Source organism: Myodes glareolus, chromosome 8 (assembly GCF_982192425.1).
Source record: "Myodes glareolus chromosome 8, mMyoGla1.1, whole genome shotgun sequence".
In the NCBI taxonomy this organism is placed as follows: Eukaryota; Metazoa; Chordata; class Mammalia; order Rodentia; family Cricetidae; genus Myodes; species Myodes glareolus.
In genome coordinates, this window is record NC_142033.1 from 97,166,124 (window position 1) to 97,191,588 (window position 25,465).

A 25,465-nucleotide genomic window follows, 5' to 3' on the forward strand; every position below is an offset into this window, starting at 1 on the left:
TGGGCACCGATTTATCTCTTCTAAATAAAATTCGCATTTTACTTGTTGGATATTCTTTGTTCAGTTTGTTTCTGTATAGTTGAGTCTTCCCTCTAATTTGGAGTCTATGATGAGGGTTCAGTTTAATGCTAAATCCCTGTCTTGCCATGTGATATTTATTCTACAATTTGTGTCTTGGGTTCACTGAGTTTTAGGAGACATAGAAGTCTCTTTAAAATGAAGGGAACAATGAGACAAACTTCTGGGTAGCTTGTACCAGGGCTACTGACTTGAGTCTCAAATGTCCATTCCCACCCATATTATTACAACTTGAGATCTGTGTCCTCATACTTTATACTCTATACTGGGAGAAACCATCTCTGTTTTTCTTTGTCTGGTGCAGGGAAGGCATAGTTATATACAGAAATCAAAATGGTTGGTTATTGTCCCTTGCCCCAGGGTCCCACAATACACATATCAAACTTTACTTTCTTTAGAACACCTTTCTTTGTGAACAGTAGTCTCTATCATGGATGCTGAGTTGTAGATTTTTTTCCTCATTCAGATCTAGTTGTCTTTTTTATGGACTTAATACTAGTCTCTGGGCCATGGAGCATATTGTTTCATCTGCTGTAGGGTGATTATAGATTTATTAAAATGGCTTTTAAACCATTTTGAGGTCTGAGCAAAAGAGGAATCAATAGTAGGTTCTGCCATCATGAATTAGAAATATTTATCACGATGTTTTTTTTTTCCCCAGAAACATGAACAGATCTTATCTTAAAATAATAATATTCATTGATAGGAACCAGAAATAAGACTCTTGTGAGTATAATACAGTTACCACATAATATAAAGTTTGTAGGTTGGATGATATATAAAAATTAGAATATGATAGTATATAATTGTGCAGCTACAAAGTCCTCATTAAGAATGTCATTATGTGATAGTGGTTAGACAGACACTTAAGCTCTGACGCTTTTTTGCCAGTCTAATGCTGCTACCATATCCTATATGTCTAGGCTTCTGTGTCCCAGTGAAATTACATTATTCTTCATGTACTGTCTATTGAACATGATACTCAGCACACACAGTAAGACCCTTAAAATGACTCAGCAGTGTAAGTGTTATTTCTCGTCAGTGTATGGGGGTATTGAGACTCAGTAAAATTGTTCAAACTCACAGAACTAATTATAGTCAAATTCTAAATTTGCATGTTCAACATTGGCCCATCTAAAGTCAAACACTGCTTATTCTGATCTTTAGCGGGTCTATAGATTTTAACACAGACTTGGTCAATGTGGTTATTCTCTCTTCTCTAACAGATATTTATTTCTTTCTTATCTGAGGATGAACCTAAGAGACTGCTGTTTTTACAAACAAAAATTATGTGTGGAAATCTCATATTGTTCAGACAAATACTGTGTCTTAAAACAGTGCAGAAGTATGATTCTTTAGAGATCAATATATGATTTCTTCACAGTTGTCTTAATCTTGTTGATGATCCACTTTGAACGCTAGTTCATAGGAAGTTTTACAGGAATGAATGCCAAGATTTGCTAGTTTCTCCATTAGTTTGAGAGAGGATGCAGCAGCAAGAAGTTTATTACAGCATGCAGAGTCTGAGAACTCTGGAAGGCACTCGGGGGCTCTTCCTTCACATCAAGTGAAATGGATGTTTAAGACAATACTATTTTAGGTATCCAGGATAATGGGAGCTCCTGCTGACACTGCACATATATTCATCCCTGCATGTCGTGACATCCTAAGAGCCATGAGTTGAGAACCAACGCTTTATGGCCGTGGTAGGCATTCACAAAGTGTTCACTCAACTAAGGGGCAATCATTACCAATTGAACTCTTGAACTGTCACAAGAGATGGTCTGAATTTCAACAGAGCTTTAAGCATGTGCTAAAAATGAGAAAGGCATTCATTAGGAGTTAGATTGTGATTGTAAGTCTATCAGCCCCACTGCAGCTAAAGGTACTGTCGAGATACGTATATGGCCTTTGTTGCAGGAATGGTTAAATAGCAAATTTATTTAAATGAGCTGATGAGTGCGACTCATGTGGTCAATGTACTCTGCTGTTTAAAACTTGGATAACGCTTAGTCTAGGAAGCCTTATTTTGCCATCTTCTGAGAATTCTTATGTACCATTGTAGTTTCCCCAAATATGTAAACTCTAATTGTTTAAAAAGCTATTTTGGTATTTCCCTTACAAGTATGTTTATAAAGAGTGAGGTTTTTAATACAAAATTTCAACTGTTACTAAATAATCACCCCAGACATTGTAATAGACAATGGTGAAAATTAAGATGTCTCTAACTATTAGGTCTCTTGTTCGCATATTTAAAAATATGTCTTTTTTCTATACTTAATTCTCTATGGTACTATTATTTTCACAATCACATAAAGCAGAATGGTATTCGTTGACAATTAGAAATCTACTCCATTAAAGAGAAACATTTCAAAACAGACAAAAGTACTGTGAGATTAAATAATTTATTACTGTTGCTAAGATGAACACATATACTTAATACTCAATTTTATGTGGAACTTTAAAAAAATAGTTTTAATACAGTATCAAAATTTACAGAAGTATTTTGTCAAAAGACCAGTGTCCTTTGTATCTGCTACTGCAGGCTCCGCTGCAAGCACAAAACTTGTTTAAATATCTTCCGATTGTAGGAGGACAACAACCAAGGGGTGCCTCTATGAGGGAAGGTGTACACAGAGCAAACAATTTTCTCTTAGACACTAAACAAATAACATTTTAAAGGAAGAGTCTTAAATTATAATCATTATCGTAAATGGAAATATCCTTCTATAGTAAATGAATTTGTTAAGTATTTTCAGAAAAATATTTTAGAAAAGTATTTCAGAGGGCAGTTTTTAAAATCATAATTATACTTTTTTACTACAACAAAATTCTTTCTCATCCCCCTGCCAACAACCATTAATATGGTATACAGTAAGACCATCTAAAAAATAAGAAAGAATTTTGACTGAATCAAATCTTAAGTCCGGAAGACACCCAGGAAGTGTTGTACCCCTCCTTTTATAATCTTAAACTATAGTAAAAACAGCATTCTGTCACAGGCCTCTTGCACATTCATACAAGAAACTATCATTGCGTTTAGATAAACACAAAATATCTATCACAGCATTTCCAGTACACACATTCTAATATTATATATGTATACCAAAAATAAGAAAACTAAGCAACGCTAGCACAGCTCAAGCGATCTGAACAGAAGCTTTTAGCCTCAATAATGGACATGCGTTAATTTCATAAAACACTAGATAGCTGCAATAAATAGGCAAAGAAAGCTTTTGTATCATAAGTTCAGTGCAATATTTTAAATTTTACATAAAGTTTATTAAATATACAGCATGTCTAGAAACTAAATTGTAGAAATAGACAATCTCACAGCTCGAAACACTTAGAAAAATTACGTTTATTTCCTTGTTAGTTGACATTGGTATGCTGAATATATATGGAGGGTGGTGTGTCCCAAAGACCTGCCTTTATAAACAACCCATCAAAATTAGAATACCTATTCTGACCAGTTGAAAAAAAAAATGGTACTCTCTGATAAGCACTCTAAAATTCCTACTATCTTTCTAGCTGGTAAAATAATTTGTGATATTTTAGCACCTCGGAGTTCAAAACAGAAATCAAATATTATCTTGCATCTAACTAATTATGCATTAGGGAGCAATCTTTCCTCAATCGAAATACAAGAGGGAGCTTCCCAACCCAGTCTTGTATGCTGGAAAATACCTCTTCCACACAGAAGAAAATTCCCCCACTATTAGATACAATAAACCACCTCTATCAAAGCCATGGAGGCGCTACTGGACTCATCCAACCATGCAGACTACCCAATGTGTCAATCATAGATGTGGAGAGTTGAAAACATTTCAGTTGTCATGAAAATATTGATATGAAAACAATAGTTTTCTGAAGCTACCTTGAGACTGCTGTGAACACTAAAGTGAGGAGCATAGCACGTATTAGCTTTATGAGGGAAGTTGCACTGAAGGGTTTAGAGGGGAGATATGTGCAATGTACAATCACTCCATGGGATGCCATGAGTCCCATTTTGTAGGAATCAACGTGTTTTTTTTTCTTTTTCTTCTTTTCTTTATTTTCTGGTAGTGATGATTTCATGTTTGAAGGAAGTGCTTCTCACATGGGCCCTTTGTACTGGTTTCCTGACAAATGTTGCCTAATTCCAGGACAGGAGCCTGCAGCATCTCCAAGTTTCCTCCACACAACCTTCAAAGAAAAAAAGAAAAAAGAAATAAGCATCTTATGTGCTGTCTTACAGAAACAGATGCATGGGTTTCAGGGGAACTGGGAGAAGGCCAAAGATGGGTGCAAAGACAAGACAAACTCCACACGAATGGGTTCAAACTCAAAGTAAAGCATGGTGATGAGAATTTCTAGAACACAAGGACTTTTCTAGAGCTAGGATGCTATACCTCACCTGCCAGCATCCAGAGCTGATATTAGAGAGATTTGAGATCTCCCAGTAGCTATCTGAGTGGTCCTCAACTCTGGCTTAGCAAGAATTCTCACGTGCAGAAGTTTTGAGGATGCTGGCAGAGAGGAGCACTGGTATCTGTATTTTTATTTAAAGTTCCCAAAGTGATTTTAATGTGCATATAGAATAAAGAGCCCTTGGTTAAAAGAGCAGACTGGCTCCTCTAGCATATATCTGTAACAAAAGATACAAAACATCTAATTCATTTAGAAAAGAGAATTTGCATTCTTGAGTCACATTAAATCCTAATATTCTAATTTTGGTTTCCTGATCTTTGCAAAGTAGGATATGTGGTTGTCATGAATTTCAGGTAACAAGCTAATGGGGAGTTCTCTCATTTCCAGAACAGAAAGCAAATAAACATAATGTTAAGGAAATCCAGAAATTACTGAAAGAAATATAATTCCAACCTATTAAAACATGGGCCATTTTTCATGGATATTAGAAAATGGATAATATTAAGAATAACGTGACTATTAAATTATTGAGGTCAGCAAAAATTCCAATAGACAAGTACTAACTGGAATAAGGAGGTGCATGTATACACACAGTGTACACATTATACCATGACTATTCACTGTGAGGACTGTGTTAACCTGATGAATTTCACACAAATTTATGGTGCTCCATTATGAACACAAAACCAGTAGTTCATTAGCAACAGAGAGACTATCTCTTTTTTATTTTGCTTTCAATTAGAAGTAGATTCACTAGGGACAATGATTACCGTTTACAGTGATACATAGAGACTTCTGCTTTTCTTCATTTCCAAGACAGTGGAATCAAAAGAGTCACCATTGCATAGGGAAACAGCATATTACCCTCAAGGGTAATTTTAGTTATGGCCTTTAAATACAAGGAATAGAATTTTATAGCAATGGACAGCTTCAGCCATACACAGGAATCCAAGAAAGTCTCAAAAGACACCATGCATTTATCCTTTCCAGCCCATAAGTAGAATCAGTTCTATCCAGAATGTTTGGATGTCTGATTTGGAAGCAAGGGATCTATCTGAAGACCTCAGAATAACTGCAGATGTCAAAACACTGGCTGTTGCAACTCAAAAGTGCAACTCTTCTTTAGTTACTAAATTGTGGAACAAATGGGCCACATCCAGGTATTACAATGAGGAGAAAGGAAACTCCTACTGAAGGCAGAACTCTGGATTAAAGCAATGACACTAAGGGGTTACTACATTGATGAGAAACAGAACAGGGCTGTACACAGAGTGGGAGTGAGATAAGTATCTCAGTTGTCATTGGAAGATTTCAGACAAGTCTAAAATGACAAGGTTCCTAAAGATGATGGTTACAGTTCTCAGAGGGCAGTATGTTTATCCTTAGAAGAGAACCAACTAACTGCTCATTCAACAGTGTGATGGTGTGTGGATGAGAGTCTTTTTGGTAAGTTGATGCCACCCACTTACATCCAGGAGAAATATCAGAAACTGACAAAATCCCCATTACCTTGAGTTTTTTCAGAGACTTATTAAGTTTATAATATCACACAAAATTCTGTGACATTATAAAAATTTATAGATCCTAAAATAGGAAGTCTTTGTAATCTTTGTTACCTACTTTCCAGGACGATTATTTATGAAATTGCCTTGCAATCCTCTTTCCTTATTACCCACCCTTTGATTATTCTCCAGTACTTACTGTGTGCTTTTGATGGCCATGTGATTTTTTTTGTTGTTGTTTTGCTTTGTGACAGGGTTTCTCTGTGTAACAGCTGAGGGCTATGCAATTTATAATGGTGCTATTTAAAATGTTTCTAAGTGAGTGTTTAAGAATCAGAGCTAAGGTTTGGTTTTCATTTTCTCTTTGTAATACAGGGACCAATGACAAACATGGAGAGTTAGAAAAAGAGCCCCAAGGGGAACTATATAAATAAATAAAATGGGTGAATATGAGTTTAAAATCTTGTACAGTTAAAAGACCATGAGAATATAGTGTCCTTTTAAGGCAAACAAAAATATCAACAAAAAGAAATCATCATCCCAAAACGTGTTCAGGAAGTTTTCTTTATGGTGAGAGTTAAAAACAGCTGGTCCTCAAAGGAGACCTGGCTAAAACATGGACTTCCCTAATCACTTTGAGCAAGTAGCTGCATTTTTAGGTCTTAATCTCTTCAAACGTGTAATGTGAGTGTTGGGGCTTTTGGCCAAGGTGATACATCCAAATAACCTGTAACTAGTGTTAAATAAGAAATCCAATTAGGGAGTTCCCCACACTTCTAAGAGGCTCCCACAGGATGGTTTGTGTGCTTCTCTCCCAGTACTAAAGTACCTATAAACTGAATTTTACTTCCATTCTGACAGTAAATAAATGAGAAGCAACAAGATCCCTAGGCTTATGATTCAAAGCTGTAAATTTATAGGATACATGTTCAAATGGAAAGACCTTAGGCACAAGTTGAAAAGCTAAGAGCGGGTGAACAGTAGTATATTTAAGAAATGATATGTAGAACCATGATCATTTAAAACCAAACAACAGATATGTAGCAACGAAAGGTGCTTGGGAAAGATCGCAAAATGAGAGCAGCCACAACACAGGCAAGCAAGAGGTTTGAAACTTCTCACCCCAGCACATATAAAATGCCCATGGGACTTAAAGATCATTTACTGGATTCCAGAAATATTATGAGGTGGTGAACCAGATCTGAGAATATATGAGCTCAAAACATGTAAAGCTAAAGGGGATTTCTAAACAAGTTTTCTATCCCATGATACAAGCCTAAAATATGAGGATAAAAACACAATGCAACAAAACAAAGCCAATTAAAATTAGGGCTCAATCATGGCTTCTTATATATAACAAATGCAATTTTCTACAATAATTCATTTACTTCTTCAAAGCTGTATGACTGTATTCTTGATTGAATATTATGTCAACTAACAATTACATTGTCAAGTTTTAACTAATTTCTCTGACTTCGTGGATAGATTTTATTCATGTATCCCATTGGTGCACCTATTTTGCCTTACCAGTGTCTAAGATTGAGTTGGCTACGAAATGTGAAGACAATACTTAGTATGATATGAAGGGTTCATATCTCTCTCATCTATGAACCAAGTAAATATTAGCTAGAAAAGTAATCAATTTGTGGGGTTGTTCATCATAAGTTTTTCTTCCTTTTAAAGTGTCTTAAATTCAATAGCTAAAAATGTTCATAGGTCATTCTGGAATGCAGAACTGACTGATCATTTCTGATCACACCCAGGGCTTTGCATATAGTGGGCAAGCACTATAGTGCCAAACCCACTGATCTCAGTGGTTTTCAGCATGACTGTATGAATATCCTTGCAATAAAACAAACTGAAAATAAAAACAAGGGCAATTGTTTTATTTTCATGTAAAAAATGTAAAGACATTTGGTCAGCAATTTTCAAATTAGATATTCTTAAAGGGATAATTGAACTGTGATAAGGCTGTAACACAGAATACACAATCAAGCACATCAGACTTACATTGCACATTTCTCTGACTATAGCTTTTTCTGTCTCACTAAGGTCATGGTCATACTCTTTACCCTGTTGACGGTCTATAGTTTCCTGAACATCCAAGACCTGGATTTGTTGAAAAAGAAAAGCAAATTTCACATGGGGAAAATCTGTCAGTTTATGATAACACCATCAAGGACCTCCACTTTGTCAAATCCTAAGTTTTCTCCCATATCAGAATACGTTCATATATGGCAAAATCTTTTTTTAGTCTAAAACCTGGAATGCATTCTGTTGATTTATTTCAAGTGGCTGTTCGAAGCAATCTATTATATCACTAATAGTCAACTGAATTCATTAATGTTTAAAATAATTAAGTGCAGTTAATTTAGTCATTAAGATATCTAATAGTGTGAGTCATTTGGGGTATAGTCAATAACTCTTGCTCCAATGCAACAGTGAATACAATTAATTATATGCCAAATGGTCCAAGTGATATGCAGACAAGACCTATAGAAAACATGGCTACTAAAAATACGCATATGAATTATGCAGATGAACACTACGAGTTCAGTGTTCTTGCCTGGACTAGTGCCAAAGAAAGGAATGTGGGGACAGACTTGAAGAGAAATACCTCATGACTTCTTACAGTGAAAATATCCAAGCAACGCTTGAGATATTTTCTTTTTCATTTGAGCAAAGTGTGTTTTAACTGTCTTTTAAACATGTTTATTGGTCTATGTTACTACTTCTCTAAAATGTCCCTAAATAGGCCAAATATATTACTTTTTAAATGCCAACATTTTCATGTAGTAACAGGCTGTGGTACAGAAGGGTTTCAGTTGTCACTGTTGGAGTGGTTTGCAAGCCAAGGCATTGATGTAGCATAAAAATTAATCCTTATTCTGCAGCATCCACCCCGGACTAGGACTTACTAAATAGCTTATTCTTATTGTCATCCTGGTCAGGAAGGCCACAACTAAGGGTGTATCCCAATAATTAGCACCAGTGGATAATTTGGGTTTCCATGTCAAGTTCATAAACACTGAGACTGAGTTCAATTTTGTAATAGTCTTATTCAAAATCTCCTTCTCATTGTCACCATACTGATACCAACATTTTATTTGGAATACTTGATCCTAGCATTATAACCATTCTTTACATACTGAGATGAAATCACTTCAGCCTGAAAATGTAAAGATCACCTTGAACATCTGCCTACACATTCAATTTATAATACACCTGAAAACAACATGTACTTCAAATCAGTTCACCTCTACTAAATTAAGCTGCAATTAATAGTAATCATACACTTTAGAGTCAGGGATACATACTTTTATTAAAATGAACCAGCTTCTCTCACTGATTTATAAGATTTCCCAACAAAACAGGCCCAGTGTTCATTAAAACCTGGTGTTTTCTTTCAAATGTATCAAAAGGGAGAAACTGAATCATTTTCTATTGCCATATTATTTTGCATACTGATCCTACGAGGTATTTTCCAAGGTATATGTCTGCACATACTTCTCCTGACATGGAAAGTTTCAAAAGTGAGCACTTTGGATATTTCAGGTCTTCTAAACTTGTCTGCCTGCTTAGTCTCACCACTCACCCACGAAGGAAACCATGTGTCTTCTGGTAAACCCACCCTCTCTTCAGACAACATTTTACACAGAAATTAGAGACTCATTTCATAGGAAATTAAGGGTCCTTTTCTTGCCATTCCTGTCCTTCGAGGCCACACTCAAAGTTTTACTGAGAAGTTAGGAGATTTCAGTGTGTCTCACTATGTGCATTGAATTTAAATGTCACATTTGACATTCAAAAAGGCAGCAGGTTAAAATGGCTTTCAAACAGTTTGAGTAACAGGGCAAGGTGCTGCTTTTGGAAATTTGGCAAGAAAAAAAAAATCTGAACTGCTATAAGTTGAAGCTGATCTGTGGATCTTTTTCAGTTCTAAAATGCTTTCAGAAGGCTGGTGCCTGATTCACCCAAATGCTCAACCAGAGAGGAACGTCCTGATCAGCCACTAAGCCCACACCTGCCAGAGGCAGAGCAGGGCCCTAAAACCTTGCTGTTACTTTACACCCATTCCACTCCGTTGCGGGTTGTGTTTTCTCCTAAGGCAGGAGTCTAGTGCACTGACAGTGGCCACCAGCATGGTGCTCTTACTTGCTCTCATCTGCAATCCGTACATGTGGGAAGAACATGAATTCATTTTCTATTAACCAAAGCAAAATATCCTGAGAGCTAAATCTCCCGTTGAAGTTAAATCACAAAAATGAAAGTGTGTCTTTGAGATTCTCATCAATTTATCTGCATACCAGGATTTGGCATACTCTCGAAAAGGGCAACTTTAGTCTGATGGTAAGTCGGAATAATTTTAAGTAAGTGAAATAATTTTAAGAAAAGTTAGAAAGCTTATATGCCAAAAGTTAACCTTAAGCCCTCTAACTGCTTTATGGTTCAGATAAGGTTGGTTAAAACTGTTCAAAATATGAGCCTATCTAAAGGACAGCATTTCATACTTAGTAATTATCTCAGTTCTTAAGGTGATTTTTATTGCCTGCATAAATAATCACTTTATAATCTTAGGTAATCATTTAAATTATTTAATACTAATTTTAATTGTAATACTTAATAATTTTATTTACTATAAAACATCATTAGTTAATAAAATACATTATTAATTTTGCTCAAATTATCATTGTCACCATTGAATCTGAAGTAAAAGTCAAAACTAGAGACCATTTATTTTTTTCTAATGTGCCTATTAAGGAACAGTAACTGGGATTTGAAAACTTAATTAGACTTAATAGAAGAATAGTCATTGAATAATAACCATGTAATAACTTCAACTGCCGTCCTCACGTTGACAGTCTTACTAATGTCATATGTGTGGTGGCATCTACGCCATAAGCATTGCACACAGAAACCCTGTAACAACATTTTCACATGGATATGCATGCACAACAGACTTCAGTTTCAATGTAGATAGAAACAAATCACATTACTCAAGCAGAATAACAGAAGTAGATATTTAACCTTACACACTCAAGTCCACTGTCAGTTCACAAATTAAAGTCATACAGATTAGAAAGTTACACCAAAAACAGGGTTAAAAATAAAGTATCTATGGTTACAGCAAGACTGAGGACTGCCAGACTACAGCAAACAAACCACGACACAACTGAGGTTCTGGAGAAATGGTTGCACACAATTGGTTACCTTAAGAGAATGTACCACAGGTTCAGGCTGCTGAGAAGATGTGGTATGTCCACTGAAGCTAGCTGGAGAGTTGGGTGAACTGTTACTCCCTTCAGCACCTGATGACACCCTAAAAGAGCCCTTAGTAGAAAACCAACAACTTTGTTATTAAAACAAAAGTCGTTTATAACCATACAGATGCCATTAAATATGCAGTCTCACCATCAAATGAGCAATAGCCATTTTACTATTTTTTTCTATCACCTCCCCCTCAATTTTCTTAGCCTATCTAGACGCACTCATTCTATTCATTGCAATACACTTGTACTTGAGTGATGCGAAAGCAGAAGCCATCCCCATAAGCGTCTGGGTGCCATCTCCAGTTTACCATAGAGTGCAATACCCACAAGGAATAGCCAGTAAGAACATTTCAAGACTGATGTTTGAAATCTAAAGACCTGAAGAGCAAGGAATTCATGAGTTACTCCACAACGGAGTGAAACACATTTATTCAGCAGGTCAAATGTCATGGTTCATAGGTCTCAGGAAAACACTAACACATAACATTGTTACACTGGAGAAATTGTGTCTCTTGAAAAAACCTTGTTGAAGGAAAGGCCTATAAAAAAAGAACATTTTTAAAAAGGCTTTGCTTGCTAAACTTTTCCTCAAACAGGTATTCATTTCCTAGCCTCCGTTAAAATGAAAACCAAAATATATACAAATTACACATTTGTTAATTAATGATTCTTCAACTCAGTGGGTGAGAAATGACTAATTAAACCTGTATGAACCATAGCCACCTGGGAAATCCTCTCAGGGGTCTACAGGTTTTCTGAATATTGAGAAAAGGCTAATAATGGATCAACAAGGAAAAAGAGCAACAATTATCTTCTCGTAGGAAAGTAGCAAGGGGAAATTTCCAAACCTGTATTTTTGTAGATCATTTCATTCTTAAGGGACATGAATTTTCTGCCCATCAAAAAAACTACAGACTTAGCCACAACTAATGGATTAATCAGTGATGTTAGTTGGTCTTGTTAAAAAAAAAAAATCTTCCTAAGTAGTAGGAACAACTGAAGGTGCAATGTAAATTCACAAAGGGAGAGACAATGTAAATTCATAATGTTGAGACATTAGATTTTAACAACCACAGGAGATTGTCCATGGTGAATATTTTCAGGGAGTGGAGGCCAAGTTGCACACAGCAACAGTCATAGTTACAGGCCATATACACCCAATGCTATTCACATAAAATTTAACAACCCCTAAAATTTGGAATATTATATCCCTTATCTCGCTGCTCTCATTTCCTTTGATACCATAGCTCAAGACTCCACATTACTTCCAACAAGTCTGTGAAGCATAAGTTACAAGAATTGTACAATATGACTGCTCCTGCCTCCCACCCAAACTAACCACCTGCCAGGAAAACGTTGAGATCCAATGAGACATTGTTATACATCTTTAGCTTCTCTCCTTGGTTGCTACAAAGTCTTACATTAAAAGCAGGTAAAGAAATAGGTTTGTTAAGTATAACATCTCCCCAAAGCCTCTTGAAAATTAAATTATTAAGTTTGCCTTTTCTAGGTTTGTAACTTAAATCAGGCATAATAACACTGATATGAATAAGAACAAGGCAATTTCCTGAGATTTAATGATAGTTGGAAAACAGATCTTTTCAGGCCCTAAACTGTATGCAAACTTTCTCTTTAGATTAAGCGATTCCAAACTGGATGAGTGGCAATGAAACTCTTCTTCCTGAGCGACACTGTTTGTCTGCAGTTCTCCCCTGCCGGTACCAGCCCAGCAACTCTTTCAGAAAAGCATGTTTAGGGTGTGTACATTCAGCTCTCCTTCCATTTGGAACAGTACACTATTCTTCTGCTTGGTGATCTGAGACACAAGACAATAAATATTGCCATGTGGGTGACTATCCTGCCATTTCCTTTCTTAACCCTCTTCTATACACAGTTTATCTTTAAAGATTCTCTTTCCGCATTTAGCCAATGGACAGTACATTAGGAATGGCATGCTTGGGTAGGGATCCTCTGTTTTTAAAAACAATTTGACTTAATATAGATTTGAAAGTCAACATTAATATTGTCTTTAAACCTAATCATCTGGGCCAGCTGGGATTGCTTGAACTTCGAGAGAGTCCTGTACTTATCATAGCTATTAAAAAAATAAACACATAAACACTTTTATTAATTTCCTTTTGGTGGTTTTTTTTATTTTTGAGACAAGGTTTCTCTGTGTAGCTTTGTCTGTCCTGGAATTCCCTCTGTTGAGCAGGCTGACCACAAACTTGTAGAGATCTGTCTGTCTCTGACTACTGAGTAGTGGATTAAAGGTATTGTACCACCACCACCTGGCTTATTAGTTTCCTTTGAAAATGATTACAATAAGCTCTCACTTGTAAAATTTATTAGGGGAAAATTTATTATCTTTCAAAACTTTAACTCTAAATTAGTTTTGAGGGCATGAACTAATAATCATCCGGAAAGATCAAGGTGTGCTCCCTCCCTCTCCCCCTCCTTCCCCAAATATTATATGTGTGTGTGTGTGTGTGCGTGTGTGTTTTATCTCTCTATTTTGGAGGCCCAAAGGTAACCAAAAACATGATAAAGATTAATATCAAATGTACTAATCGCTTTCTAGATTGTAACACTAGAATCCAACATCTCACTCTGTCTTCTCTAACAGAGTAGAAGTTCAGCTATCTAAATGCTTCTGAGGAATTTGGAGAATTACGTAGGCTCATTCAGTATGTACTCTCAGTTGACTTATATATTTTGGCTAAACTAGTTTTTAATGTCCTACTGAGTAGAATGCAGTAAAACAAATAATGCCCAAGAGTCTCTCAGAGCTTGTTTCAATACAATTAAGGTCTCTTGCTTAAACTATACAAGACTGGCTCTGAAAACAAGGAATTTAAAGGTAGAAAACCTTAAGAAAATAGGACATATGATTTGATCTTGAGTTGCCTGCATTCAAACCACATATGAAGAAATGCTGCAAACACATACAATATGCAAAATCTCCAGTCACCAGTGCATGGGCAAGGGATAATTTTCTAGACTGCCTGGATGCCCCTGGACTTTCATTTCTTTTCCTGAAGGCATTTTTGTCTTCTTGTGTAGTTGGGCTTGCTCAACCTTGATTTCTGGCTCAGAATAAACTAAGACAATTGGTAAGAGGTAAAAGATTATACTCCAGCCTACCTGGCCCCTCCCCACACAGCAACTTTCCTCCATGTAAATAGGCATCATCTACCCCTTCCCCATACAGCCATCTTCCTCCATGTGTACAGACATTATCTACCCGCCGCCCCAATTATAGAGATTCCTCTAGCCACAGAGGCCATCTAATTATACACAAGCAAATGCAGACAACTGGCTCATCTTCACTCACCGGGAGAGAGGGCAGGCATCGTCCTATTCCACGGCACCCTTGCCACCACTGCAAGACCCGCCGGGCTCTGGGCCCCCAGCCTTTCTCCATATTTGAGCTGTTTCTAGTTGGAGGTTGACTTCTATTCTGGGTGGCCTTATATTTGGAACAATATGGTACAATCACTCAGAAAAATACTTTTTCCCAAGACTCAAGAAAGCAGACAGAATAAGAAGCTAAATGAGATGAACCACAATGACCACAATGGCAAGCTATAGCATGCACCTGTATCTGGGGGAAGTTCAAGGTGACAATCAGAAGTTTATGTTGAAACTCATAGTGATGTCACTTAGGCAATAATAACTGCACCCTCAAGATATCAAAAGGAGATGATAAAGGTGAAATTAAAGAAAAGTACTTAAAGATATTTAAATAATGTCATTTCACAGATTTCACTTATTAGGAACAAAATTATCACAAATCTTCCAGATATATGAACTGTGGAGCTTCTAAATTTAACAGAAATTATTATTAATATGGTTTGAAGCAATATGAATGCTTAGTAATAAATACAAATTGGAAATTAAACTGATAATATATCAAATTCTCACAAAAACTGCTGCATAGAAAAAATTATAAAGTCCTAAGAAGCATTAAAATAATCTTTCAATGCCAAATTTATGTTAGGTAATCAATATTCAAATTTCTATACTAATTGATAATAGGAATAATACAAATTAACAAAAGAAAACTCTAAAAATAAGTTTCCTGAAATTGCAGACTTTCTGCAGGACCAACCTGTATAAATATATATATATATATATATATATATATATAAATGATCAGAAGCAAATGAACTTATTAGAACACAGTGTCTTTTTCTTCCTAAAGCTACTATGTCCCAAAGAAAAATAACCAAACATCCCTCCTACATAATGGCCAAAATACCATTGTAGACATGAGGAGGTGAATTCTGAGAGATTGGAACTGGGAATAAAATGTTTTAGCTCTCTATTGTAAGGCTGAGGTCTCATGATCTTTCCCCATCTACTCTGCCTGTCTACTATACCAATAATTGGTCTTCCAATACCTGAAAACATACATATGAGTGACATTATACTGACTGACCACGTTATATTTAGGAACATATATGTGTATACATATGTGCATATAACAAAACCTTATGAAAAAAAGGCCATGAATTTGAGAGAAAACAAGGAGTATATGAGAGAGTTCAAATAGAAAAAGGGTAAGGGGAAATAATGTAATTAAAACTAAAGTATTTTGTAAAATTCCTTTTACTTTTGAGGTTACAATTTCCATTTCCTGAAAGTTAGCGCTTTGATGTAATTCTCACTGTAACTTTTTGGGACAAGAGAGGAAAATATACCATGGTCTTAAGTTAAAGACAGCAATTGTCTACAGTAGCTGATTCCCCAAACCCTGGACTCAGTCTGCAAACTCAACACCAGGGACACATGTCAAGTTGCACACGCTCTACTCTTCATATATAACGGAAAATTCTACACTCACTTCAGCATGCAATATTGACGTAAGAATCATTCTTTTGTTACTTATCTCATATGTAGACATCTAACTCATTTGATTATCAAAATAATTATATTCATCAGTTTATAAAATGATTGATAGCTTTAATTTTATCTACCACCCACACTAATCAGTTCTATTTCTGAGAAGATCATTAAATATAAATGCAAATGTTATAGATACTTTTCCAAGTCATCTGGATTTGGTGATTTCCATGACTTAGACATCTCTCAGATCTTGAATTTTTTTAGTTCCAGTTAAGTAAGTAAATCATGCAGGACTGGGCTGGAGAGATGGCTCAGAGGTTAAGAGCACTGACTGCTCATCTGGAGGTCCTGAGTTCAATTCCCAGCAACCACATGGTGGCTCACAACCATCTGTAATGAAATCTGATGCCCTCTTCTGGCATGCATATATGCAGACAGAACACTGTATCCATAATAAATAAATACATCTTTAAAAAAGTCATGCAGGACTAAAATTATTTTCATTCTTCCTTCATCAGGCCAAATCCTGACGTTTGAGCTTTACAGTAAAATTTTACCTTATCCATGAAATCTACAATAGAATCTCTAACTTGATGATGACATTTTAAGGAAGAAAAAGGTGCCTCTGGAGAATCAGAATTCTGGTTTTTTTTTTTTTTTTTTTGATTTGCTAACTTATGGCAACACTTGTTTTAGAATTTAGGTCTCTGGAAAAATGCATTCTGGGACAGCTACAGCCTTTTGCCCTTCATTCCCACCAACAAGGAGTCTCAGTCTTTTGCCAGCACTCCGGTTATCCACCATAGAAGTTTCTCAAGACAACTTCACAAAACAGAAGAGGTCTTCAGCATTTCCACCCCTGGAATTATTGCCAGCAACATGGTCATCAACTGCCCCATACAGTAATAATTATCCTCCAGTAGTCTGGCTACCATTAAATTGACATAATTTTTGAATTTTAAAAATGTATTCTTTTCCTACATAATCTTTAATATAATTTCTATGTATAGTTCTGCAATGAGACAATAAAAAAGGGGAATATACATAAAAGAGGAAAGATGATGGGTGAGGGTCAAACTAAAAACTGTTCTTCAGTTTCAGTAGAAGAGGTGATTTGCTTTTATTCTCTCAAACTCTAGGCATTTCTGAAAGGGGCAGAGTATAGAATATAAGATTCTTTAGAAATTGGTGATAAAGGAGAAATTAAAATTAAGACCTAAGAGGAAGACAAAAAAGACTGTACAGGGCATACCCCTATAATCCCAGGTTTCTCAGTAAACCAGACGAAATAAAGATTCTCATTATAAGATTAATCCACTAATAATGACTTATTAGAAATCTCAATAATAAAGGGTTGGAAAACATAAAGTAGCTCATATTTAAGCTCAAACTGTCCTGGCTCTTATGAGTTGGTCTAATCTAGAACCTTCTAACTCACTGACTTAGAAAGGAAGAAGACATAGGAAGCATCCTCAAATCCACAACATGTGGCTACTGCTGGAGTACATGCCTAAGGTCTAAGGATTGGAGGGGTCAGGGGTTTGGTGTCTTTTTCTAACTACTCTGTACTTAAGCATGAATTCAACATGCAAGAACATCATCAGGTCATTTAATTTCCAGCCAGGACTCTTTCAGGGAATGGTTCTCATTATCTGAACATGCACAAGGTTCTCTAGGATAAAATAGACTATCTTTTTCTAGTTTTCTTAGGGGATTACATATGCAAACTAAGGAAACAAAAGCCAATTTTGTAAAACAAACAATTTAACTTCTTGTTACAATCATGATTTTCCTCAAATTTGAGTCAATCTATAGTTTAATTATTCCTTTCAGAAATAATAAAATCATTTTAAAATACCCATTATTCACTTAGATAAAACACAAATCATTAAAGACAATTATTCACAATTTGGTTTGTAGTCTCTGTAATACAGAAAAAAATACCTAAAAAATAAAGCGTTCACTAAAATTCTTGATTCATTTTTAATTAAGGAAAATGCATTTACAAAATAATAATGTTTCCTGAGTTTTATATTCCTTTATGAAATTCTGCAGTGTGAGCTACCTGACTTATTACTGAATACATATATGTATGTGTATGTTGGGTATATGCCTTTATAGACACATGGGGAGTAAAATATATACAAATACATACATATACACAAATATTTACATCTAAATGAAAGAATTTTGCAGTATTTTATATCCACAGACCTCCCATTTATCAGAAGTAATGCATGTAGAATAAAATTAGGAAACATTCTTCCTATCAATATAAAAAGCCAACTATGGATGCCTCAGGATTGATTGGCTAATGTGGCTTGCTTAGTCTTTGCTCGTTCTCCATTGGTAAGTACTGCATAACTGAAGCTGCGCACATAGAGATGTACAGAGTAGACGACAGACGTGGAGGATCATCTTGGCAGACTACCCAGAATATTTCCTTACATACGTAGGCTTAGCAATGCTGATACCCTCTGCTTTGTATTCAAGACAATACATAAAAACTTTTATAAAAAAACCTAAATTTTCTTAAAATCTATTAAAAAATGTACTTAAAATTTTTGTATACCTCCCTTCAAGTTGTTGATCAAAGGATTCCCAGACATCCCTCAAAGCAATACAGACTATTGCCACTGTTTAGCTGTTCACCAGAACTTGATAGTAAGACACTTTGGTTGAAGATACCACACAGTTTAGTAACAGGACATGGAGAAACCCGGCTATGCTGTTAAGGAAGCCTCCTCACTCCTGGCTAGCTCTCACAGTACCAGAAACACTCCATAGGCTGCCAGGAGAGAAAAGTCAAGAGTCTTCCTGAGATCTGAAAACTGTCAGCTACAATAATGACCACCCAAAAAAGCTATGCATAGGAGGTCAGCAGTAGCAGGAATGTTATGGGTGTAACCAACCATATTCTAAATGGATTTAGGGCCCATTCCACAGGAGAAAACAAATGCCTGGCATTGTAAATCTGTCCAAGAACCCATTGTTAAGGAGCTAATAGAGTTAAGGGTGAACTTATCACTATTATTTTTCTAAATGAACCGAGCACCCATTTTTTCCTATAACTACATATCTCCATGCCCACAGATTAATGCAGCCCTCAGTTCGCACCAGAAAAGATTCTTTGTTCAGTGGAGGTCGTTAACATAGAAACTCTAAACTCATCAAAGTGCAGAGCATAAGTGCCTGAGAAATGTTTAGCTGTAAACTGAACATCTCTATCATACCCCTTTTCTCCCAGACTCAGAGAAATTTTGGAAGACTCTAAGATCAAGAAGTTAGGAGGACTAGGACGAAACAATGTCTTCTGGACATGAACGAGAAATGCACTCATGAACTCATCGCAACTATGGCTGCCTGCACAAGAATCTGTAAGATCAAGCCAATTAACATTCCAGCATGGAGGATGGAGAGGTCAGGAGCTATTACCCCTAGCTAAGGAACTATTGACATTCATGAATAGTAGAGTAGATAATCAGTTTTCCTTGAGAGTGTGGTACCTGATGAATTGATCACCTTCCACTGACTTGCCCCACAACATTAACTAAATTCAATGGGTTCTTCACAAAAAAACCCAAAAAAACAAAACAAAACAACAACAACAAAACAAAACAAAAAAAAGCAAACAAACAAAAAAGGAACTTGGTAGGGAGTGTGATGAAGGGTTCTGATAAGAGTTAAGAGGAGGAGTGGGTTCTAAAAAGTCAGTACATGTAAGCAGTAGAGATAAATTCTGGCTTCACTGCCAGTGGCCCCACAGTCTGCCCCAGCCATACAACTGTCACCCACATTCAGAGGGCCTAGTTTGGTCCTATGCTGGTTCCCTCACTGTCAGGCCAGAGTTGATGGACTCCCATCAGTTCAGCTAAACTGTTTCAGTGGGTGTCTCCATGGTGGTCTTGATCTCTTTGTTTGTATTCTCGCTCCCCCCACTCTTCATCTGGACCTTGGGAGCTCAGTCTAGTGCTCCCCTGTGGATCTCTGCTTCTGTTTCCATTAGTTGCTGGATGAAGGTTCTATGGTGACATTTAGTTATCAATTTGATTACAGAGCAAAGCCAATTCAGGTATTCTCTCTTCTACTGCACAGCGTCTTAGCTGGGATCATCTTTGTGGATTCCTGGGAATTTTTCTAGTATCAGGTTTCTTGCTCACCCTATAATGGCTCCCTCAATCAAGATATCTCTTTCCGTGCACTTCATCTCTGTTCTTCCTCCATCTTGACCATCCTGCTTCCTCGGGTTTTCCTCCTCCACTCCCCTCCTCCCCTCCTCTTCCCCTTCTTTCCTCCCTTCTGTCCCCATCCCCATGCTCCAAATTTTCTCAGGAGCTCTTGTCTATTTCCCCTTCCCCAGGGGATCTATACATGTTTCTTTTAGGATTCTCCTTGTTACTTAGCATCTCTGGGGTCTTGGACTATAGGCTTGTTATCCTTTGCTTTACAGTTGGGAACCACTTATGAGTGAGTACATACCATGCTCATCTTTCTGGGTCTGGGTTACCTCACTCAGGATGTTTTTTTTTTCCTAGTTCCATCCATTTGCATGCAAATTTCAAGTTGTCATTGTTTTTTACTGCTGAGTAGTGTTTCACTGTGTAAATGTACTACATTTTCTTCATTCATTCTTTGGTTGAGGAGCATCTAGGTTGTTTCCAAGTTCTGATTATTATAAAAATGCTACTATGAACATAGTTGAACAAACGTTCTTGTAGTATGATTAAGTTTCCTTTGGCTATATGTCCAAGAGTGGTGTTGCTAGGTCCTAAGGTAGATTGGTTCCCAATTTTCTGAGAAACCGCCGTACTGATTTCCAGAGTGGTTGTACAAGTTTGCATACCTACCAGCAATGAAGGAGTTCTCTTACTCCACATTCTCTCCAGCATAAGCTATCATTGGTATTTTTGATCTTAGCCATTCTGACATGTGTAAGATGGTATCTCAAAGTCATTTTGATTTGCATTTCCCTGATGGTTAAGGATGTTGAACATTTTAAGTGTCTTTTGGCCATTTGAAATTCTTCTGTTGAGAGGTCTGTTTAGATCTGTATTCCATTTTTTAATTGGATTATTTGGTATTTTGTTGTCTAATTTCTTAAGTTCTTTACATATTTTGGAGATCAGTCCTCTGTCTGATGTGGGGTTGCTAAAGACTTTTTCCCATTCAGTAGACTGCCTTTTTGTCTTATTGCGTCCTTTGCTTTACAGAAGCTTCTCAGTTTCAGGAGGTCCAATTTCTTTAATGTTTTCAATATTTATACTACTGGTTTTACATTTAGGAAGTGATCTTTGGTGCCCATGGATTGAAGGCTACTTCCCACTTTCTCTTCTATTAGGTTCAGTGTGGTCAGATTTATATTGAGGTCTTTAATTCATTGGACTTGAGTTTTGTGCTTGGGGATAGATATGGATCTATTTGCATTCTTCTACATGTTGACATCAAGTTATACCAGCACCATTTGTTGAAAATGCTTTCATTTCCATCATATAATTTTAGCTTTTTTGTCAAAAATTAGATGTTCATAGGTGTGTGGATCCATATCTGGGTCTTTGATTCAATTTCATTGGTCTACTTGTCTGTTTTTATGCCAATTCCAAGCTATCCTAAATATAGTGGGGAGGACCTTGGTCCTGCCTCAAAATGATGTGCTTGACTTCCCTTGGGAAGTCTTAACCTCTCTGAGGAGTGGATGGGTGGTGGAATTAGGGGAAGGTGGAGGAAACAGGAGGAGGGGAGGGAGTGGGAACTGGGATTGGTATGTAAAATGAGAAAAGATAGTTTTTTTAAAAAATAAATAAATAAAATTCTTTTAAAAGTAATAAAAATTATTATATATGGTGAAGATAATAAAAAAGAGGAGTGGAAAGCAAATGTGATCAAATTACATTGTATGTATGTATGCATGAGGTTCTCAAAGAATTAATGAAAATATCATATTAAACATAAATCTATATTCATAGAGATTATTTGTTCATTTTAGGTAATTATCAGGTACTATATTAAACACCATATAATTATTTCAATAAATTCTTGTTGAAAACATTAGGTTCAAATTATGACATTTAGGAGCTGTATGACTTTAAGGCAGTGATCTCTCTGTGCCTCAGTTTTCTCATCTGCAAAATATAGGGAATGATAAAATGGTATGTCTCATTCTATGAGTTTGATAGCTGGCATGAAACAAGTTCTCAGATTGCTGCCTATCCCATATGACTGCTCTGTGTTTACTCTCATTATCAGGAATGTTTTTGGTGTGGTTGTCAACACATTCTATAATGTGTCAATTTACTTTCACATTGTTTATATATAGAAATATCTCTCAACCAGGGTCAATTTTCTTCCCCAGGGAGACACCTTTGGGAGAAAATGTCTATAGGCATTTCACTGTCAAAACTAGGCAGTTTCTATGATCACTGAGTTCATAGATGTCTAGAATGTCCCATCCCCATTAGAACAAAGAAGTATACTGCCCACATTGTTACAAAATCCTGCCTTAGAAAGAGGAAACTAGATGTGAAAACTACAAAGCTACATTGCTATGATCACCCTGAGACAACCTTTGATGTGTATCTGTAGCCTTCTGGGGAAAACCCAGCACAGGGCGGGGGTTTGGAGACTGTACAGCCTCAACCCATTTTGAGTTCACTCTCTCACTATGACAAGTTGTGACCTCTCGGCTTCCTGCTCCACACTTGCTTCCATGCCTCCCGTACTTTTTTTTTTTTTCCTCCCGTATTTTGCTCTACAATCTTAAGCCTAAATAGACACTTTCTGGTCTAAACTGCTTTGATCACTGTATTTTAGCATTGCAACTATAAGTAACTAACACAAACTCTATAGCAGAACGATACAAGTAAAGAAATATTTAGAGTTTTAAATCATTTTTTTTTAAAAAAAAAAAGTAGCTGTACTTCAATCCTCAAGCAATCTAAGTAACATCCACAAACAGGAAGCTAGTTACTCTAAGAAATGGATTCAAATTAAAAGTGGCCCATACACCCTAATGTAACAATACTACACAAAACACATGCTAAACAGACAGACAAAAGGCAAAGGCCCAAAGAACAGGGTCCCATAAAGAAAGACATAACAAGCTGCAGGAACTTCAACAGACATATCAAGTAAAATTAGCAGTGTTATGTGGAAATCATGAAACAAAACATAGCTTCCCTGATACACAAAGCAAACATTCTGTACTATATTTTAAGCACACTCGTTAGGAAAGAAGAAAACTCCCAGCAAAGAGAAGGAAAGACTGACACGTAAATGCAGCACACTGTTTCTGACCACAGCATTCTATAACATGCAGAGAGAAATCTGGACATAGCAGTGATGAATGTCTCCTAGCACATGACTGGGTCATTCAGTCTGTTCACATGCATTTCCCCTCAGTGCATAGATGATATGTGGACGGCTTGTCTCACTGATAACTGTTCCCAACCAATGCGTTCCTGCTACGTGTTAGGACTATCAAAGTTCTGTCAGTCAAAATATTAATACCAGCCAAAGCAAACTATTATATGTGAATGCATCCTTTCATAAAACATGGACTATGAATGCCTAAAATATGTAAGGGATTGAAGCAACTTGAAAGCATAAGACTAAATAACTCAGTTAGAAAAAGGGCCAGGAACTCGAGTACACATGTTTATTTGATAAAGTCTCACTCTTTCTTCTGCATCACAGGCTGGTTTGGAACTTGCTAACCAGCCTACTACCTTAGCCTTTAGCATGCTAGGATTACAGGGAAGAGACTCTGCAAGCAACCTGATTAGACATTTCTCAAAAAGAAGACAAAGAATGAATGAATCAACAGGCTAATGGAAACACTGTTACTATTCCTAAAGACCATGGACATGCAATGAAATACAACTGAATCCAGTTAGAAAAACAATTACTATAAGTGCAACAGGTAACAAGTGCTGGAATGGGGGTACAGAGAAAGTAACATTCATTTACTGCTGGTGGGAAATTAAACCATAACAATTGTTATGGAAGACAATATGGAGCCTCCTCAAACACCTTAAAAAGAACTACTGTGTAATCCAGTGGTACATAAAACCAATGAGGCTGTAGAAATGTCTGTACTTCAATTTTCATTACAATATTATTGCAAAAGACCAGAATATCTAAAAAAACTAACAACAGAGACATTCACACATATACAAGGGTGCACATACACACATATAAAAACAGAATACTATTCAACCACGAAAAGGATGAAATTCTATCATTTTTGAGAATGTGGATTGCCTTAATGAATATGTTAAGTGAAATAAGCCAGGCAAAGCATAATAAAAAGATGGCAGGATCTTATTCATATGTTGGACTACAAAAGTTGGTCATGTAGAAGCTGAACAAATGGCGTGGCTACCAGAGGGGAATGAATGGAGGAGTGTGAAGGACATGTTAGCCAAAGAATTCAGTATATCAATATAGGACTAAGAGTTCAAGAGCTATACTGTAGAATATGTTGGTAGTAATTCATATATTTTAAAATGCTTACAGTGGATATATATCACAAAAATAACTGTGTGATAGAATACACATTTATTAGTTAGATTTACTCATTTCACTTGCGTATGTATTCCCAAACATCTTTGGAGACACAGTGTTTATACATGTATGAATGGCCCAATTAATGTCACGTGTGTGTGTGTGTGTGTGTGTGTGTGTGTGTATAAGTCACGGTACACATGCAGAGCACAGAGGAAAGTTTTTTGAAGCCCGTCTCTACTCCACCATGGGTTGCGGGGATAAAACAGGTCATCAGGCTTGCATAAGTATTTTACGTGGTGAGCCATCTCATTGGCTCCAAACTTTAATTTAAAAATATTGACTGGGAGGCTGGTATTGTTCTCGATAACTTATACCTCACAATGATCTTTTGTTAGTTGGATTTCTCTGTGGCATACTCTCTGCTTTGGGGCACTGATCTAGCTCTTGAAAGGCAGAGTCAGAGTTCCTAGCTGAGGGGAAAAGTTGTCTGAATGTCTCCGGGCCTTGGGTACCACTTGGGTACAACATTCAGAGCATATAGCATGGACTGATGGGGATGATTGGGCTCACCCAGGCTTAGCAGCAGCTCTGAACTCATGCAGTTCACTATAATGCTAAGTACATAGCTACAATGGCAGCAGGTTCATGAAACAGCACTTAGAAGGCCTTTTGAAACCTGGCATTCTTTGAAGTCACTAAAGAATTTGTAGAGAATTTTCCGTATTAACTTTGGAATAAATACTATGTTGGTCAAGCTATAAATGAAGCAGAATAGGGGAATAGAATGCCTGCAGCTGAAAATTTCCACCTTTGTGTTTGTGTTCTATTGACCCCTTTCTTGTCAGTCTAGGGATG

General features: G+C 36.5%; 1 protein-coding gene across 5 annotated transcripts in view; it reads right to left on the reverse strand.

Annotated features, from left to right (window-relative positions):
* Positions 1-2,464: 2,464 nt before the first annotated feature.
* Positions 2,465-25,465, reverse strand: part of Ccdc85a (coiled-coil domain containing 85A) — a 189,912-nt gene continuing 166,911 nt past the window's right edge. The window contains exons 4-7 of one of the 5 annotated variants that reach the window (XM_048435394.3): positions 14,595-14,729; positions 11,202-11,321; positions 8,001-8,099; positions 2,465-4,263 (exon numbers count right to left, since the gene is read on the reverse strand). In XM_048435394.3, coding sequence (XP_048291351.1) covers positions 4,174-4,263; positions 8,001-8,099; positions 11,202-11,321; positions 14,595-14,729 — 444 coding nt within the window. In that variant the 3' untranslated portion in view covers positions 2,465-4,173. The remainder of the gene's footprint in view (positions 4,264-8,000; positions 8,100-11,201; positions 11,322-14,594; positions 14,730-25,465) is intronic. The other 4 variants (XM_048435396.3, XM_048435395.3, XM_048435397.3 and 1 more) reach the window with 4 other exon arrangements.